The following is a 21,536-nucleotide window of genomic DNA, read 5'->3' as shown; positions in this document are numbered from 1 at the left end:
AGGGAACAAAGGTTTAGACAAGATGAAGAATTCAGTTAGGATGACCAAACTCTAAAAGAACATGATACTTGGACTCACATCTCAGCTCTGTCATTTCTCAACTAAAGAATCTACACCTCTCACCGAGGAATCTACACTTTGACCTGAGCTGTTCCTGTAGCTCTAACACAAACATCACCAGCAGGTTCTGCGCTCTAGGTGCTGTTCTAAATGTTCAAATATACTGTCTGGTGTAACCACACCCCAACTCCAGGAGGCAGGTATTATCCTTATGATGGCATTATAAATGAGGAAATGAGGCTCAGAGAGATTAAATAACTTTTCCAAGTTCATACAACTATTGAGAAGTTCAGTGAATGACAGCAAGCATTGTTTTGTGGCAGGAATGCATTGGGACATAATTTCAAACACCCCTAGAGCCTGGCCCGGGGTGTGGCCTGGCCACGGGGTTTCGGCATTTGGACCAGCTCCAGCCGTACTAGCTCACCTGCATGAATGACAAAGAACAGTCAGTATTGTAAATAGAGTTAACATATTTATTTTAAGTGCCATTCATGCATATTAGGTCTGGCAGCAACAATCCTAATGACACTTGGAATATTTCTTTACAGCACTAAACAGTTACAAAGAATGGGTATCGGTCATCATAGAGGCAGAATATGAAATCGTGCAATAGCAAAACTGTAGAAACATTAAAACACTGACTGTCCAACATCAGTACAGAAAGCAGGTTGTGTTTGCACAAAAAGCCAATGCATTTTCATCACATATATACAATATAGATATGTACACATCACCCTCTGAATGAACAATATCAAAATACTCTATTCCATTTGAAATTATCCCCAGATTGATTCCCTCCCACTTCAAAGGACATTTGAGAGACACATATTTACAAGAACACACGTGAATACATTTACATTTCAAAAACTGCCACAAATGCCAGTCGGATTATTCTCCTGGACAGAGTGTCCCTGTTTGATTACAGGCATTTATTATTGTTTCCCCCAAGTCTTTAATTTAAATCCAAGACAGAACTCTGCATTAACAATTACCAACAGGAATGGCCGCTAGGGGCATTCTACACCTCACCAGGTAGCCCTGTTGGGCCACAGCTCCTAGAAAAGACCTGTCCTGGGCCCCTGGGTCTCTTGTATCACACACAGCAGAGTGGGACACGTATGGGTGGAGACTTTGCCTCCCGGGTCATTCTTGTAAGTTTAAATACTCATATTGACCACTGAAAATCATTAAATGATTGCCAAATGGGAAAACAGCTTCACATAATTTGTAAAATCACAGTCAGTGGTTCTACCTAAACCATTCAGTTTAAGAGGCTGCATTCCAATACCCAAATTGTTTAAAGTGCACATTGCTATCCAAGCAATTCATACAGTTTCAAAACAGCTATTTTGGTGTCTAGAAAACAGTGACTCTAGTAGACTACTGAAAATCATCTCCTTTTTCCAAGCTTTTACTCTGCAGGCTGCAATCTCCTCTTGCCTTGATCCTTCTAAGAGGGGCCCGTTGGTTGCCTTTCCAGAATCCTCTGATATTCACTGATCCAAGGGCCTGGAACTGAGTTTCCTTTTTCATGCCAAATAGGGTCCAAACAACAGAGAAACACAGAGCTCTTCTTCTCCAACCTCACCATCCCTTAGAATGGCTGGCTTCCCAGTAATTCATTGAAGGCAACACTCCAATAAAAAAAACAAAAAACAACAAACAAAAAAACACCACCAACCAACCAACAAACATATGTTCACACACACTCAACACTCTCCCCTCCCCAAACATACATATAGAGAGAAACAAAACTTTATTTCAAGTAGAGATCACTCAAACAACACTAAGGCTAATTAAAGTGACAGCATGGTTGATAGAGATCAGAGATGCTAAAACAGCAACCAGTGAGCAGTTATTCCTCAATTTGATGGAACCCTTTCCCCCATTTAAACTGAAAGGACGGTGTGTGTGTGTGTGGGGGGGGGGGCATGCTAAAGAATCAATTCAAAACCTATTCATTAGGGGAAAAAAAATCTTATTTCTTCTAGCTCCATTGTAAAACTCAGATAATCTATAAAAAGGAACTGTGATAAGATATGAAACAGAACAATTAAAAATCTCTAAAAGAAGAGCTTCCTTTCAAAGAAAGTGATACAATTTCAGGTGCACACGGGACACAGTAACAGCAGTAACCACTTTATAACTGTACTAAATACTGAGGCAAATAAACTCTGTTTGTAGCCCTACCTGCTGTCAGTGCTTCCTAAATGGAAAGAAAATGAGTGGTGAATATTGCTGCATAAACCCTGCCCTGCCATTCTCTTACCCAAATGGACTCTGATTCAAATTCCAGAAAAGTCTAACTTAGCTATTAAGTCTCAACCAGCAGGAATGCTAAGATAAAGAAACGTAAAGGAGTGGTGTTAGAGAATGATGACTGTCCCTCTGATTGTCTCATCTGTAAACTCTTACCAAGAAAAATAATTCTGTGCTTTCAGACACCATATTTCGTGTTAGCAAACCCAATAAAAGCTGAGCATTCACAAAGGTGGCAATAAATATTAAAAAACACTGTTGAAAAATAAATATGTAAGTGAATGTAGAGGCACTGATTTGCTTAAAGACCCAAGCAACGCCTAGCCTCTAATCAAATTTCAGAGCTGTTACAATGCAGACTTAGGAAACAGACATCAACAAGATACAACATATACTCTATACCCCGCCCCCAACATTAAAACAATTTTGGTCAGTTCTTCATGTTGCTCAAGAGCAACATGCTCCTCTGGATTATTTGGAGAGCATCAAGCTCTTGGTTTCTTGAATTACTGAATAGAATTTGTTATTACCCACATTTCTGAAAAAGATTAAATAAGAGAAACTGGGCTTTGGAGAAATCTATTCCCTTTTAGTTCCCTACCTTAGTGAAAACCATCCTGCAGAAAATAGCCCAACAAGGAATAAAAACTGACAGTAACTTTACTCTCAATACATAATAATCCAATTAGAAAAACTGAAGCTTTTCAGTAATTTTTGTACATATATTTACACATGTGTATCTATAAACTGCTTGCAGCAAAATAGGCTCTGCCTGAAAAAAATCAGTCTGGCACTTGTGGTTAACATCAAACTGACACAAATATGCAAAAAGCTGTCCAAATCACACAACAGTTAGGAGCTACATAGGGCAGTTTGCAGGGAGACAAACATGTAGTACTTGTTTGGGTCAGATAAAAGCAATTAAGTTATCCAGCTAAAATCATTTTGATTGTCTTCAAAAGAATTTTTGATAACATTGGTAAGCGATTGGAAACCTTGTTTTCTCAACTGGATTCTCTTAAACCTTTCCCTTCACTGCAGAGAAGTGATGCTGGGGTCCAAGCTTTGCAGAAACAAACCCTACACAATTGAATCCCAATCAAAGTCATCCTGGATGTCATCTGGGGGCAGAGAGCGCCGCATCTGGAAGGCTTGGGAAGGCATCATGTGCTGCTGGTTCATAGTTCCGTGATGGCCTGGAAGGGAGAAGGCAAGGTCAGTAGAGGACTGGGTAGAAAAGAAAGGAAGAAGCAAGCGAACTTAGTGAGCACCTCCTATGTGCCACGGGCACGGCACTCATCATCACCGGCCCACCTAGACACGCTTAACAAAGCACCTTTACCATCTTTATTCCATAGGTAAAAGTGGGATATGCTTTAAGAAAATAAGCTTGTTATCCCAAGTCAGATAAAAAGGAACTGAGACCAGACGTAACAGTTCACTTGACTCCAAATGCCGTGCTCTCTCCATGATACAAGGTGAGGAAGCACGAGAAAGAGCTGATGCAGGCATTTCTCTTATTGGTTCTGGTCTAACACAAATGTTCTGGTAACACAAATTGGTACACACAAGAGTGGTAAACAGGAGAATAATGTCAACATGCCACTGAAGTCAGATTATACCAGACTAACTTTTAACAGCAACTTAATTAATTTTTGGGCCACCAAGTGAGCAAGTGAACACAGAGAGTCTCAATTCACAGGACAGCAGCACATGGTGGGAAACAACCACTCCAGTTCTTGCATCACTCGTCTGTTTGCTTTTCCCCAACTGCAGCGCGTGCTGCCCTGTATCACATCCTGACCGAGCCCCTTCTAAACCAAAGTCATTAGTTTTAAAGTAGATTGACACATACAGAATTCTTTTTTTTTTTGTACCAGGGATCAAACTCATGACTTTGAGCTTACCAGTCGTGCTTGAGCCACTGAGCTACGGCCCTCAGAATTCATTCTTTTATTAAAAATTAAGCGAATCTTTTTAACTGTTGTGGAGTTCTTACTGATTATTTGTTAGTAATCCAATTACAAAATTTCAAGCAGTCTTGATCTTACTTTTTTCATAAGTCCTATAATGTCCAATTTTACAAAACACTAAGAGTTTCAGTATATCAAAGTAATAATAGAATTGTCTATGTCTTTTATTTATTTAACAAAAGCTTAAAAATTCCTCACTGTGTTGTCAGGTACTAATTTACATGATTTCCACAAAACCATCATTTACTTGTAACAACCCCAGAAGCTGGCGGCACCCTTAGCCCTCCTTTTATGGGCAAAAAAAGCTGGGGCAAGAGAGTTAGGTAACTTGTCTGACCTCTCACAGCTATTAAGCAGTGAACATCAGGATTCAAATCCTGGCAATCTGGCTCCAGAGCCTGAACTACCAGATCATCCCACTCACAAATTGTTAGACAAGCAAGTACTCACAACAGGCAACATTCCTTCCTTCTCAAAGGACGTGTCGCTAGGTTCCAATTCTTTCTTCACTATTGCCTAGCACACAACTATTTCAAGGTTTTAACATTCCTCACACACATTCCAATCACCTTTTGTCTATTCCTCAGACAGCTTAGGTAAAGGGTAGTGTGGTAAACGAGAAAAATGACACTCTCACTCTAGACATCAAGTCTTTCTTTTTGAGTCAGGTTGTTAGTACTTAGTTCAGGTTGACCTTGAATTTAGTACGTAGCCCAGGTTGGTATCAAACTTGCAGTGATCCTCCTGTTTCAGATTCCCAAGAGCTAAATTACAGGCATGTGCCAAGATGCCAGATATACATCAGCTTCTGAGTCTGGATTTGGTCATTCATCAAACTGGATGGCCCGGACGAGCACACTCCTTCTGAGAGCCCATTTCATTTTCTAGGTGATCCTTAAGCTCCCTCCCTACAATACACCCCAGGGTCCTCTGGCTAAATGTAGTTTAAAATGTAGCTTATCCTGCAATTAAGGAACCCTGAGGGGAAAGTTTAAACTAGTATTGGTAACTCCTAAAATTTACCTCCTTTTTAACAAACTTTCTGGGAAATTACAGCTGGGGAAACTCCATTGGAATGAAAGGAACAGAATCCACACAAGTTAATTAAACTGTGCTCTTTGCAGCCTGCTAAAGTTCTGTCAGTCAAATATTCTCAAAGATACTATGCACTCCAGCTTCTCTAAACAAAGTTCACTCCTTCCCAAACCAGTCTCATTGTTGGGACCCCTCGTTTTCAGTATCAAACCTTAGCACCGCCCCAAACACATGCACACACATATTACCTGCCATAGCTGTTCCTGGAGTGCTAAGTGCCTGTGGGATATGAGGATAACCAGGGGGTGGCATCACAGAAGGAGGGAGATTTTGCCTGGAGTCTATGTACAAATTTCCTAATCAGATTAAAAAGCAGAATGAGGGGAAATATGTTACCATAAATAAAATAAACCAAGCATTAAAATCTTAATGCAATTATTGACTAAAACTAAATTACAGGAATAAAGTGAGGAGGGAGAAGGACAAATGATTCCTTTCAGATGCTAAATCTCTCCCAAAAAAGTAAAGTTCACCTTTTGAACAGGGTGCCAGGATGGGTGTGAGTATACTGCTACTAATTCCAGTGCTGTCCTAACTCTGTAAGTTATATCCACTGCTGTTGTCACATACCTCACTGCAATACAGTTCAAAAGTATTTCTGTATCCATTACTTCATCTGACCTTCCCATTAGGCCCAAAGGGAGAAGACAGGATTGTTACCCCCGTTCTTCAGATGAGGCAACTGAAGATGAGAATGGCTGACCCAACTTGCCCAAAAGTACATGGATTTGACGGGCTAGGACTAGAATCTTAACCCAGTGATGGTGAACATATGGCACATGTGCCACAGTAGGCTGTTTGTATCATTGTAAGTTTTAAAAGGTTCACTATTACTGCCATAATTCATGAGCTCTTTCTACTACTCCCTGTTTCTCTGTTACTCTAATTTTCTTAACGCGGAAGTAGCCCAATTGTATGCGAGTTAGTTAATTAACAAAGTGAATGGCAGACACAAAGTAACAGTAAAGATAAGGTAAAAGCGTCACACCAAGCAAAAGTGATTAATATTGTATTATTTATGGAGTATGTAGATGTGAAAACATAGATCTCATTCAAATGGTATTTCATAAGGTTTTAATGTATTTTTGTTGACAGAAGCCATCAAGTGTAATAGCTCTGAGATATGAATTATGTGGAACCATAAATCAAATAGGGAGGGGAACAAATCATATAAGCCCTCCTCAAATAACTGATAGAAAGAAGGCTCATAAAACTGGTACATATTGTAAGGAACATTTAGAATTTTGGAAGGATCCTTCTCTAAGAGTTTCTAGTATTTCACACAAATATGTAAATTTGAATTATAGGAATTCTGTAGTGAAACAAACAAAAACTCAAATATTTCCCATAAAAAATTTTGCAAGGCACACTGAATTTCACTTCTCACACATTTTCATCTATCACTGGAAAGCTAGATCTGTATTCAGGCTTAAGATGGACTCCAAGACAACCTCACCTAACCCAACATCTCTTCATGTAGCTGCAGAAACAGGGCAAAAGAAGAAATGAGACAACCAGGAACAGAATCCCAAAATTCTGACCCCTGTCACCACCTCCCAAGCAACATGCCTTTATTTAACATAGTTCTGTGAGAACTAAGTTCTCTGACTGATCATAGTTGACTCAGGAGAAAAGTTAAGCTATAGATCTAACATTCTAGGGAAGGTGGGGTCCCCTTTCCCCAAGTGCAGATCAGTCATCATATGCATGCCTAGCACACTTTCCAAAAACTACACCAGATCATAGCACTCTGAATAATATGGTCACTCATTTATGATAGCAAGACATGATTTTTTTTTTCAGTCATTAAACTTTCCATTGGCCCATTTTGTATCATGGTAATGATTTGGCCATGTGACAAAAACTGACATTGTAAGATTACTTAAAGCTCAGAATATGGTCATTTCCTATACTTCCTATGTCCTTAAAAAGTCTTAGCTCTTTCTATGTATCCTTAAGAGTTCAAATCACAACCAAAAGACAAAACTGATTTTCAATTTTGTTTCATTTCTTTTTTTATTGGTTTAGTAATTCTGACTTTAAAGGTGGAAGGGTAGAAATTAGAGAAGAGTTATAGGAATAAAAGGACATCTACTTAAAAGATACTTAATTTTCTGAAATTCTGCCACATTCCTAACACTTTTATTTTCACATAAAATTGCCATGACTTCTCATTTTTTCTGTATTCTCATTATAGAGCCCAAACAATAAGAACTTGCCATTCTATCTACTCTTCAAGAGAACTTTGAACTTTAACATTCTTAGAAAACATAATGCATTTTGATTTTCACCAAATTTATACTTTAAATTGATGTAACTTTATAACTGTGTTCTTCTACATATCTTTAACACACATGCTGATGACAATACAAGGTTAAAGATCACAGAGGAAAGTTAATTATTATAATAAATCACATAAGGCGCCAACAGAAAAAGACAGCCTTTTTACCTCAATTTTTTAAAGATACATATAAATTTGCTACCATTCATTTCTTTCAAATTGAAAGATATAAATGGATCACTGTCAGTGATCAACATATGAAACTACATAAAACAGTCAGTGAATTTTTTATGAGACATAAAAACAAGGTACCAGGCTCTTACCTGTTCCAATGTGTTGGGAAGGCTTTGCTGGATGCATGGCACCATGACAAACATTTTGCTGAACATTACTCTGTGAGTGGATAAGGCCAGTTTGTGTAAAGAACTGATTAAGGGAAGAACAGAGATCAGCAAACTGAACCTGATCTAAAGACCAGTTCTTGAGATCTGCCTGTCTCATACTCTCCATCAGACCTATGAGGAAAACATTTGATACACAGTTAGAATAGTTCTGCAAACACTGCAAGAAAAATAGCAAGATATGGTTTTTTCAGCCATCACATTTTCCACTGGCCCATTTCACATTACAGTAATGACTTGTCCACACAACAAAAATGACACTTTAAGATTATCCAAAGCCCAATATTAAAAAGTATGTCCAAATTTGTTTCAGAACTCTTGTCTGCGATCCTCGGCTATATCAACTAGCCAAAATATTTTATTAGGAATTTTACAGTGTTCTTTTTAAAGCTTACTACCAATTGCAGCAGAAATGGCTTTTGTATAAAGAAATGTTTGTTCTACTACAAAGAAACTTACAATCTCCTAAAGAAAACAGGATTGTGTGTTTTATTGTAAGTCAAAAAGAACCAGCACTCACCTTGGAACTGGGAAAGGTCTACATCTGACCAATTAACACTGCTGGCAATTCTACAGCTTTCTTTTAGCATATCAAGTGTGGCATACCAATCATTTGAAACACCTGTAAGATAATATTAACAATAATTCTAAGAAAGTTTAAGGAACTTGTTAAAGGGCGACAATAATGATCTTATTCCTTACATTGGCTGATCCTTGTCATCTTAGAAAGGAACTTGTACCCTTTACATTAGATGTGGGATGATCTGCTCTTTGAGACCAGCAAAATGGATATTATTTCTCCCTGTTTGACAAATAAAAGAACTGAACCCAGAGGTGGCATAATTTAATAAGGATCCCACAATGAATTTAAGACTTAACAGAAGTCTTTTAACCTGTGGTATGCAGCTTGCAAACTGCCATATCACCTTATAATGTAAAACTTGAAGTCATTCTTTTCATTTGTACAATACAAATAAAAGACCAGGCAGGAAAATTCATGCAAATAATATTTCCCCCTATTTAAAGTTTCATTTTTCTTTCTTCTTATGATCTTAAAAGATAAGCTTGCCATTACTTACAAAGGAAGGTTCACATTTAGAAGTAATAGACAATAAAATGTAATACACTGACTTAAGGGAGATAGATCAGATCTTATTGAAAGAGTGGATCCTTCTTATGAGGCAACCTTAGAAAAGCGAAATGCCTTAACATAAGTACTTTTGACAAGGTAGTAAAAGAGAAGACTGAGAATTCTGTGAGAAATGCCAGTGAATCTTGGTCAGGACACTTCTAGACAGGAATGGTATCTCCTAATGTGATGTCACTAGAATTTAAGACTCCATAGTCTGTATAACCAAGTGGTCATCAGTCCAACTCTTGATGTAAAGCAAGCGTTGCCTTTGATGAGACGGTAGTAAACAGAGAAAGAAACTCATTCTTTTAGTGACTTGCTAAGTTATTCTGGTAATGTTAAGATCACTTTTTTTTGCTGCAACATTTTTTTATTAATAAATATCCACTAATAGCTATCTGACTTATAAAATTTTGCCAATTATAGATTTTTAAAAATAAACAATGAACCAGAGTCAGAAATAATGTGACCCTGATCTCAAGAACTAGCAATTCAGGGAAAACTTTGTTGGGGAAAGAGACTAATGTCCCAAATGAGCCATAAACATTTAAAGTCTATCAGACTCAGATCCTCTAGGCCATCAGAACTTCATAGATAAGGAGAAATGGATCCTCAACTTCCATACTTTTTCTGTTTTTAACAACCTACTCAGTTTGATCTTACCAATGTGACGTATATAATTCACAGGTATAAATTATTATCACCACTGCAGACCTCAATGACAAGGTAGGTATGACCAGATTTCCATAAGCTTCTACCAATACCCTGGTCTCTACTTTTTAGTCTATCCCCCAAATAGTAGTAGTAATAGTCTTAAATTTCTGAAGAATATTTTAATGTTTAAAGGCAGACAATAGTAATTGACTTTAAAAGAGTTTGAACTGTTGACTAAGTTAAAGGTACACTGTTAAGCATTTTTGCATCTTACTTCATTTAATCCTCCTCCAAAAATATATTACGTTTTCATTTTGTAAATATAGAAAGTTTCAGAAAAATTTAAGCTTTGTATAATAGTCAAAATAGAAATACAACACAAACCACCTAAGTTCATTTTCTTGACCTTAATCAAAGTGCCCAAAACAATGATTAATTTTTTTTTTTTTTTTGGTCTTTTTCATTTTTATCGGTACTGAGGATTGAACTCACGACTGCCTGCTTGCAAGGCAGGTGCTTATGCTGCTGAGCTAAACCCCCAGCCCCCAACAATGATTAATTTTTAAACGAAGACTGAGATATAGCACTGTCTAGCATTTAGAAATCTTTCTTCCAGGATAAAAATCTATGAGTGGTATGATTTATAAGTAGTCATCTAGGCAAGCTTAGGAAAGGATGGTACTCTGCATAACTTCACTCACCCTGCAGTCCATATGCATAGCACAAAGACTGCCTGGCCTGTGAGAAGTGCCAGAAACCATGAGAATATATCTTACGAGTAATATATACTTTTAAAAAGTAAGATATAAAGAATATTTCTTCCCTTGCAATCCATTATTCTATTAGATAATTGGCAGCAATGGTAGAAAAGAGAGACAACATTATGAATACTTAGATGAAAGCACATTGATCGAGACAGTTCATATCTGTATTCTCAGTATCATCTTCATAACAATACTGCATAGCATTCTGCTTTTACAGATGAGAAAATAACAAGTTTAAAAGTAATTTGTCCAAGGTCACAAGAGCCACAATGAAGTTTCAAATACAAGCTTTCTGGCATAAATCTACTCTTTCCTTATAATCTGGAGGCATTACAAGACATTGTAGACAGACTATGCATTCCATTCTTCTTTCCAATGTTCACTGGACAAAATGGTAAAAAAAGTTAAAATCAAAACCTACAAGGGTTGCTGAGTTTACCTATGCTGCCACAATAAATTTAGTCAAGAAAATCTCTAGATGAACCTATGGATTAGGTGAGTTACAGTTATAGGATTACAGCAAGAAAACACAAAAGAAGATAGGTGAAAAGAATATTGCTAATAAATATCACAAAGTAACAAAAGAACAGATTTAGTTCACATTTAGCCACACATAAACCAGGAGATGGAAACTTACCAGAATTACAGGATACCTGTTGTGGAGGTGCCTGGTGTGTCAGCGTCTGATGCTGATGGTTCGGATGGTGCTGTATGTGCTGATGTGGAGAGGGGTGTTGAGGGGGAGGTGACTGGAGCTGGCTGTGTTGCTGTGGGTGAGGGGCTGGGTGCTGAGGACGCTGTGGATGTGGTGGTAAACCATGCGGTCGGTGGGGTGTGTGTGGAGACGGCTGTGTGTGCATCTGAGTATGGGACAGAGAGACTTGTGTGACCGAATTACTGCCTGTAGTGTTGAGGCCACTACCGTGACTGTTGGACAGGGTACTTTGGTTGCTGTGCGGATGAGAGCTCACTGTGCTGCTAGGAGAGTGCTGGTAGGAACATGAACTGTGGGACTGCTGGGAAGATTCAGAAGGGATGTTCATCAAACCTAAAAACAGAGAGCAAGATCATCTGTAGTCAAATTTCTGTTGTATTTTACAACAAACATTTGCCAAAATTGTTTACAGAGCAGTGCATAGCCTAATGGAAGAGACAGACACTTAAGATTATGTCCAACAATCTAAGAACTAACAAAAAAGTATACAAAGGATTATAGCGATCTTGTTCCTTGCTGTTTAGCTAGGAAGAGGGTGGAGGAGCTGGAGATACAAAGAAGCCTTTCTTTTTTTTTTTTTACGCATTTTTTTTCCCTTTTTTCTTTTTATCGGTACCGGGGATAGAACTCACGACCACCTGCTTGCAAAGCAGGCGCTCATGCTGCTGAGCTAAATCCCCAGCCCCAAAGAAGCCTTTCTTGACTTAAAAGTTGAATAAACATTAGAAAAACAGTATGAAAGGTGTTGGGTTACACTCACAATGGTTCCCTGATATTTACAGATAGATAGTAAACCCAAGTTTTTGACTAAAAACAAAACCCATCTATTCCTAATCTCTTACCTCTTATCATCCCCAAAACATTAAATCCATTAATCTCAAAGTGGCTTGAATCCTTAAAACTAAGCAAAACAAAACAAAATGGCCATTTCCAGTATTCTTCATTACTCTCATGGAACTTTTTTTTTTTTTGATGTTGTACTGGGAATTGAATCTACTCTCTACATTGAATTATAACCCCAACTCCCTTTTAGTTTTTATTTTGACACAAGGTCTTGCTATATCATTAAGTTACCTAGTCTTGGCTTTAACTTGTTTTTCCTCCTGCCTCAGCCTCCCAAAGTGCCCAGATTACAGGAAGGTGATTTATGGAACATTTTTGAAATATGTGGAGTTTAGAAGTTAAAAATACATAGTTTATAGTACCACAAAGAGGATTAAAGCGTCTCATTGCCACTAATGTAAGGTTAATTTCTCTGAGCCACAACTGCCTCACTTGTAAATGGGTACAAGGACAGCACACTGCTTCACAGAGCTGCTGTGAACGCTAAATGCCATAGGGCAAGTGCAAAGAGCTCAGTAAAGGTTAGTTTAGTCCAGAAGTACCTAATGTTAAAATAATGTATGTTTGGTGTGCAGGTAGTTAATAAGTCTTTTTATAATATCTGGTACATAACTACTTTCATATCCTAAAGATGGTCCATACAGTATTTTGGTGTACCAAACAGTTCTCATGTTTATCCCTAACAGTAAAACTGAACTTGAGTACTCTGAAAGATAGCTTAAGTTTTATAGAGATAAGAAGAGTTCATGCCTGAGTTGAGGTGCAGCTCAGTGTAGAAAGTAATGTCCTAGCATGCATGAAACTGTAGGTTTTATCCATAGTGCTACACCTACACCACACACAAAGAAAGGAAATTTAAAAACGGTTCTTGTACTGGTTTGGAAAACCCATTCACAGGGAACAGACAGGGCTATTACAGTAGGATAAAAGAAAGCCATGTTTTCATTACCTCTTTCCTATGAAATTCTAACTATGAGCCAGGCATCACAGCACACATCTTGGCTTGCCAAGGCAGAAAGATTACAAGTTCGGTGTCAGCCTGTACTACATATGAGATCCTATCTCACAAACTAAAGCAAACCAAACCCAAACCCTACCATTTTATGAGGGAAGTGAAATGATGAGTAATCTACAGCAACATTTTTTTAATCTGAAATTGAAATTTGATGCTAAATTATTTTTAAATAACACCAGACAAAACAAAATATCTTTCTAAACTACATAAAAAGGATAAAAGTACTGTTTTCAAATGAGGAAAGGGAGGCTGCTATATTTTCTTCCTCATCTGCATATTTTTCCTCCATCAGCCTCTGAACCCTTACAAAAGTGAAGGGCTCTCAAAGGAACAATTTGAAAACCAATGACCTAGTCCAATGTTATTCATTTTACAAATAGGGTTACTTAAATCCAGAGAGGCAAAGTTACAGAACTTAGACCAGGACCAAGTTCTTACCAATGTTCTTCCTTTTTTTTAAAAAAAAAGTATAAATTACAAACATCTACTTTATTATTTTTGAAGTTTACTGGCACATTTTAGACGTACCACATATTCATATGTGTGACAAATTAATTCTGGGATTCAGAAACTGTCACCATTGTTTTTCAAAAGCTAGTAATTTTTTTCATGGTCATAAAGTTGGAATCGCTTAGAAAAGTCTTTTTCTTTTTTTTTAAAGTTTGGCAGTTGTGAGGATGTCAACCCAGGGGCCTGCTCACACTAAGCAAGCACTGTACGTACCACTTAACTACATCCCCACTCCCGTTAATTCTTTTTACATGTTCATAGGTAAAATGTTTAAGACAAAATCAGAAAATATGACTCCTATTTCAAAAGTATTAACCAGAAAAAGTCACTTCATATACAAGCTATCAATATTCAGATATATATAAACATTGGTACATAATATTCATTTTCATGACAGTGATAAGCACTGAAATATAAACCATATAAGGACATGAATTTTTTTCTCTATTGTTCACTGCTCTACACAGGCAAACTGAATTGTGATGCTGTGTGCTGAATGCAAGCTTCCCTTAAAATCTGTATGTTAGAAATTAACTCCAATGTGACAGATGGTAGTAAGGGACGGGGCCTTGGCAGACATGGCAGGGTACACCTGTAATCCTAGCTACTTAGGAGGCTGACGCATGAGGATTGCAAATGTGAGGCTAGCAGGGAAAATTTAGCAAGATCTTGTTTCAAAATGAAAAGAAAAAGGCTGGTGACACAGACCAGTACTAAAGTGTTTGCCTAAAATAAATGAGGCCCCAGATTCAATCTCTGGTATGAAAAGGGGGAGGTAGGAGAATGCTTTAGGATATGATTAGAAATTAATATCCTTTTAAAAGGACTCAAGGGAGTTAGCTAGTTCTTTGTCCTTCTGGCTCAACTGCCTTATAAAGATACAGTGTGCAGCTGCTGCCATGATCTTGGACTTCCCAGCCTAGAAATACATTTCTGTTGTTTACAAACTACCCAGTCTCAGGTTATTTTGCTGTAACAACAGGAAAGGAATGCGACATTGAGTATAAATAGTTAATATGATAAACAATTAACTATGAAATGCTTCAATGGTAGAATTTTCAATAATTTCTGACTTTTATTCTGTGGAAGAAAAGTAATGTGACATTTTGATCCTATCAGATGTCTAACTAAAATTAAACAGTAGCTAATGACACAAAAACACATTACAGCAATAATCTAGCATTTAGTTGAGAAATAATACTGCATTTCAATTAAACATTTGTAGGATTAAAATGTAATTTATGTGTGTTCTGTAAAATAACCAGAGCTTATCAGTACGTGTACATAACATGTGCCATACACGAAATCACAAACTTAGTGCTACTATAACTCTCTCTGCATAATACAAATCAAAAAGAACAGGACCACACCACTCAGTTTACATTACACGTATCACTAATTATGGCAGTCTTTTTATGTGGCACAGCAGAATTCCTCAACACTGCTCCCAGAATGCTAGTAATCACATAAAGTAAGCATGTAAAACCTGCCATTCCTATGTTATGATATACACATATACAGTGCATAGTAAAGCCATAAAACATGTTATTATTCAACTGTGATCAGGATGATAACGTCCTAAAACTAAGGAAGTAATTTCTGTATGAAAATAATTAATTGAATATTTTTCAATAAAAATTTGTTACAAAAAAGACTTAAACTCACCTTGTTGACTAAGTGACTGCTCAAAAACTGACTTGTAAAGGCTCCGAAATGAGGCACTAAGATCTTCAAAATTATATTCTGAGAAAAGTAGTTGCTTGTCTGGAAGGTTATACTGTGGCTGCTGCTGAGGAGTTAATGACTGAGAGACTGGTTCTGGATGGTTTGTCACCTGAGAAAAGAAAATACAGGTAACTCAGTAGCTCTGTACTATAAGTGGTTTGCTACATGATGCATGTAACTGGAATCAATTAGTGCCAACACTGAAATCCAAAAGGAACTGTTTTTGGACATTTGCTAGATGGGTACACCTTTATAAGTACAGAAAGCAAAATGATTAACATGGATCTTAAAGAACCACAGAATCTAATTTAACATCTATATTCATAGAGAGAAAGAGTTCAAAGAAACTAAATGACTTGACAAATCTTACCTCTAAATAAAAAAAACCAGTAACCATGAAACACCTAAAGAAGATCCTCAAGAAAAAGAAGAGATCGGGGCCTTGAGCTACTCAGGAGGAAAGGGAACACCATAAATACCGAAGAAAGTAAGAATTACCTTTGGAGGCAGTACAACTAGAAATAAAATTAGCAAAAGACACTCTCGGCTGTATTTCTTAAAGATTATACCAAAAAGTTGGAAGTTACCATTTGGTTAGTATTTTGAAAATTAAAGCCTGAAAGATTAAGGTGTGAACATTAACATAAGATGACAAGTGGTCTTCTGAAGAACAAAGTCTCACCTGTCCTATCTTGTGAAAGGCAGCTATGAGGAAGCTTTTCTACCTTTCTCATCTGCCTCAGGCTCAGTGAGGCATGGAACTCTCAGTGCCTTGCTCCTAGGAAAGGCATAGCTAGTCACACTACTACTTAACCGCAGTATGGAATCTGTTCCTCCACTACAGAGTGACTTACTACTTGTGTAATCTGTCATCTGGATCTTGTGGTTTGGTACTGTTGTGTGGGATTCAGGGAATAGACACCATGTTAATCTGGCTTATCCTGCACCTGTGTATCATTTACATAGACTTAAATATTTTATATGCTAAAAGTCTTACACAGATTTTACATTTAGTCTACATGAGTAATAAAACTGTCGTATTACACATGGATTCAGCAGGCTCAATCTATAGTGCACATGACAAACCAGCAGCAGCTACTCCACCATTGCTTAAGGACTAGCTGACATCTTATTAAAATGAAATAGCAGTTTGTAGTGTCTAGTTGTCAATAGGGAAATGTGATCTGCTTTAATGACTGGCATAACTTAGTTCTATAAATGCTTCTTTAACTTTTATTATATTTTGTGATACTGAACTCAGTGTCCTGATTTACACTGACCTCAAGATGATTTTACACTTAAAATTATTTTTTAAAAATCAACTTAAATGATTAAACCTTTGCTTATTTTATTTCAGTGCATATTTAATTTGCTTCTTGACCAACTAAATATAATAGGCCCCCTGCATCCATGGGTTCCACATCAATGAATACCAACCACAAACAGAAAATATTTGGGGGGCAGAGGGCTGCATCTGCCCTGAACAGGTACCAACCTTTCCCCATGTCATTAGTCCCTAAACAGTATTGTCAGTGTAACAACTGTCTTATCACATCTATACTTCCTTAGGTATTATAAGTAATCTGGAGATGATTTAAAGGGAAGGGGCCTAGGGATGTAGCTCAGAGACACTGCCTGCTGGGCAAGCACAAGGTCCTGAGTTTGATTCCTGGTACCAAAAACCAAACCAAACTAAACCAAGCCAAACAAATTCAAACCAAGCCAAACCAAACCAAACCAAGCCAAAAGTACATGGAAGGGTGGGAATAGGATATATACAAACACTGTGCCATTTTGTATAAGAGACTGGAGTATTCTTTAATTTTCTTATTTATTAGGAGTCCTAAAGCCACCCCACCCGCACCTCACTGAAGCGGGATTACTGTAATTTTCAGGAGAAACACATGAAAACAAGGGTAATGTACTTCTGCATATCAAAGCCTTCAGCTATAAATGAAAATACACCTGGGTATAATACTGTTATTCCAAACCTAGAACTTATATCTTCTGACTAAAGAGAAGCCTGATCTGTGTTTTTTATATTTAACATTTCTTCTGCCAGGTATTATATGTGAAATTATTACGGAAATTTTAAATATATCTTAATATAGTTTTTTTCTCATTACTTTTTCCTAGGTTTCAAAAATCCTGTTAACTTGTTTCTTTTGAAAGCTGCATGTCTACAAACTTTTTATTTTCTTCCGCAGGACCACCTGTAATTCTCGGTTCTCCCTATTTACTGTGCTCTTTTATATAATTTTGTTTCCTCTGAATTCTTGAGAGTATTTTTTTTCAGAGCACTGACAGCAGTTTTGCCAGTCAATTTTGTTTTCTATATTCAATGTAAACTTTAATTTTGCTGCCTGAATTTTTGTTTCCTGTGTGTTATTTTCTTATCATATGTTCCTCCCTTTGTCTTTCTGTCCTATGGGGTGTTTCTGGTTTTTGTTTGTCTGATTTTCCTCCCAATTTACTCATTGTGGAACAGGAAGTGATCTGGCAAAATTGAGTTTGTAGTGATGAACAGCACTGTATTGTGGAGCTCTTAGACTCTGTCCACTGCCCAATGATAAAACAGAAGCCAGATGGTTTGGAAAGAAATTATCAGATAATTCAAGGATTGTGTTCTTGTAATAGGTAACAAATTAGAAACAAGAACACTTACACAGGTCACTCTTTGGCTTGGCTTTGAATCCCTTTCTCAGACTGACAGGTGGAGGACAAATTAGTACATATATCTCCTAAGCTTTTTTCTCGAGAAGTATAGAGTATCATCAACTATAGTTCCACCAGAATAAAGCCCATTTTTCCTGCTATAAATGATTTTAGATGCAGAATAAAGTACATCAAAGTATGTGACATAGCATAAATGTGTATTTATACTAATGTAAAATGTAAATATCAAGTTAAAAACACTGTCAAGGTAGAAGTCTGGCCTACTTAAAAACTGACTAGTGAAAAATACGTATCTTCATTTTAAAATATGGATTTCAGTTATATTTGCTTCAGTTTTAAGCAGTACATGAATACCTAACAAAAAAAGCTAACTTTACTAAGACTTACCGGTGTGTAACTATGCACACTTCCAACACTGTTCAAATTAACAGATGCCAAACTCTGGTCTGAGAGACTGTTGTTAAGGCTACTGCGTGGGCTATCACTACCATCCTGATCCGTATTGTACAATGTTACCTAGAATGAAAAAGAATAACTAAACACATAGTTCATACAATAACAAGTACTTTTAAAACAACTATATAACTACTCAGTCAAGGATAAACTTGAGACTTTTATAAGTTAATGGATGCAATTTGAGATCATATTTACAAGTGAAAAAAATCAGACTCACATGTGTAAACATTGTATTGTCTCAGTGGTGTGAGAAATTGAAAGCACAAATAAGGTCTAGAATGTATAACTGTGAAATAGTTAAACAAATAGTAATTGTTTAAAAGGAAAAAAGAAGTAGGAGCGGGGGAAAGAGGAAAGGAAGGGAGAAAAATGCAAGGTAGCCACACTGTTAGTGTTTCTTAGTTCACTGAAAAGGGTTTGTGCTAATATCAATTGGAGAATTTTTATGCCCATATCTTTTTTTTTTTTGTACTGGGAATTGAATTTATGACCTTCCAGGCAAGCACTGTGCTACTGAACTATATATTTAGCCCCTATACCCGTGCCCTGAGCAACCTCTTTGAAGATGACAATATATACTCTATTAACTATTGTTATTTTATTATTTTGTTATGAAATTGTTTTACCTTTTTAAAATAAAATTAAAAACAGAGACAACTATATGAAAACAAAACTGAGCATATAGCAGGAAGACAAAAACATCAATGACCTCATGCTTAAAAATGCAAGGGTTTAGATGCACATTCTAAGATCTATAGTCACTGAACATACACAGGTAAACAAACACCTAAGATGTGCCACCATACTTACAGAACTCACAGCCAGACTAACCCATACATGAGCTCCCCCTGCCACACTGAGATGATCCTTACTGAAAAGGAACAAACTATTTCTAAAACCAGGGAAGGAAGTTGCACAGGAAAAAAAAAGAACTGATCAGTGGTGTTTCCTTTGTCATTTACTCCAAATTCATATCCTCAATGCCTACTTCATGTTCAACATGAAATAATTTTCTCAATATTTTGAAAACTAAAGGACATATCTGTATAGAAATACATTTATTCATCAGGAACAGTCAGTAATTAGAGACTATAGAGTTTTACTATTAAATATTTCTACAACGTTTATTTTTATTTCCAACCTTTGAGCAAAACTACTATCAAAACCTTAGGCATCACAAAAAAAAAAATACAAAACAAAAAAATTAAGGTAAGTATTTGTGTTGTATTTGTAAATGGAACTATAACTGTCCAACATACAAAACCATACATGAGTATTCTAATTTTTAGAAATAATATGCTTAATATACACATTAGACATAAGAGCTACTATGTGAAACTGTTGAACATGGTTAACTGGCAGAGGCTAGTACTCCTATGGACTTACACCACTGACAGAGTGTATTTTCTTTATACCATGGTTTAGTTTGTCTATAACAAACATTATAAATTTTAATTAGAAACCAAAAAGGTATTTTTAAAACAGAAAGCAAATTATCTTTCATGGTTCTGTTCAGATACTATCACTAACTTTTCAACATTCATACTTTCGTGAGGACAGTTAACCATTTAACAGGTTCCCCTAAGCATCACCTGGGCAACACTTTATGTACTATCCTGAGCATCTGGCATTGTTCAGGCCGGTGTCGTATCAGCCAGTTGATTCTTGTACTAAATAAATTATTTCTTGTTATCTTACAAAAATTAACAGAAAAAAATGTGAGTTTGGTCATGCTGCATTTAAATAATTGGACCAGCAAGTGGTTAATACACTTGACTTTAGAGTCTAACTAATGTGCAGCAAAATTTTAACCACTATTACATTAACCTTGAGTTCCCAATCAATAATCATGAATAACATAGTATTTTCTATATATAGTATATGATTAATGAGTATTTGGTGAATTTAGCAAACAACTGACCATCACTCTGTGTTAAAAATAGTAATGGATATGTTTCCCAAAATTATGCATTTTTTTGTTATTAACAACTCAAATTTTACCACAGAAAGAGAATATCAGTGGTTTTCCTTGAAGTGACAGGCTCACTTGGTTCATTTTCAAGAAAACATCTACCAAATTCTCAAGTTAAATAATCACTGTCAGCTATTTTTTCACATAAACACAGAGAAGTCAGGTTCAGCTTCCAATTCAATCATGCAAACCCTTGAAGTAACAAGTGCAATTCAGTCTGTAGAACTGTTTTTTATGCATCTTCCCCATAACCTCCCACAAAATACTAAAAAGATGTATGCACAATATTTTTCCTGCTTTACCAAAGGTAAGTAAAACTATTTTTAAATTAAAGTATGTGGCAGTGAAGAATACAGTGACCATGTGTACAGTCAGATGGTCCTGCCTTGATTGGTGCTAAGATGCTAGAGGTATACACACTAACTTTGTTCTTGCCACAGCTGTGAAATGCAAATATAAAGAAAAAGACAAATAATATATGCTATTATGAAAAGTTCTGACTCACACTCCACCCGGGTATCCACAGACTGAGGGTGCTTTGCGCCCTGCTGATACCCACGTCACCAGCACTCGTGTACCCCCCAGTCAGCACTCACAGATGGCTGCTGGCCCCCTACTCCTGGAACACCATGTGAACTTTTGCATTGCTGCTTGGCATTTCCACTTCTAGCCAATTATAAAGAGATCCACACAATATATGGTTTCCTTGTTTTCTACATTATATCTGTTAGTATTACTTCTTTCTTTCCATTTTTAGAAAAATATATTCTTTTGTCCCACTAAACTTCACTGTTTTATCATTTATATTCAGGTCTTAGATCCACTGAAAGATAGCACTTAATTCTGTTGGATGAGTGAGTCTGTCTATCCTTATGCCAGCACTGTGCCACACTTTCCATTACAGTTTTACTTTTAACATTTGGAAATGTAAATCCTCTAATTTTCGTATTTTTCTTCAATTATTGTTGAACATTTGGATTCCCATTCATATTTTAGGATCAG

General features: G+C 36.7%; 1 protein-coding gene across 11 annotated transcripts in view; it reads right to left on the bottom strand.

The window, feature by feature from the left end:
* Positions 1-522: 522 nt before the first annotated feature.
* The window catches only part of Foxj3 (forkhead box J3), a 126,925-nt gene continuing 105,911 nt past the window's right edge, over positions 523-21,536 (bottom strand). For 10 of the 11 annotated variants that reach the window (XM_063236180.1, XM_063236188.1, XM_063236187.1 and 7 more), the window contains 7 exons: positions 18,494-18,622; positions 15,371-15,539; positions 11,260-11,670; positions 8,593-8,694; positions 7,995-8,186; positions 5,579-5,686; positions 523-3,518 (listed from right to left, as the gene is read on the bottom strand). In XM_063236180.1, coding sequence (XP_063092250.1) covers positions 3,403-3,518; positions 5,579-5,686; positions 7,995-8,186; positions 8,593-8,694; positions 11,260-11,670; positions 15,371-15,539; positions 18,494-18,622 — 1,227 coding nt within the window. In that variant the 3' untranslated portion in view covers positions 523-3,402. The remainder of the gene's footprint in view (positions 3,519-5,578; positions 5,687-7,994; positions 8,187-8,592; positions 8,695-11,259; positions 11,671-15,370; positions 15,540-18,493; positions 18,623-21,536) is intronic. The other variant, XM_063236189.1, reaches the window with a different exon arrangement.

Source organism: Cavia porcellus, unplaced genomic scaffold (assembly GCF_034190915.1).
Source record: "Cavia porcellus strain 051 isolate PalLab524CR breed Dunkin Hartley unplaced genomic scaffold, mCavPor4.1 scaffold_25, whole genome shotgun sequence".
NCBI lineage: Eukaryota > Metazoa > Chordata > Mammalia > Rodentia > Caviidae > Cavia > Cavia porcellus.
Note: the sequence above shows the minus strand (reverse complement) of the source record. Positions and strands in the feature narration are given on the sequence as shown.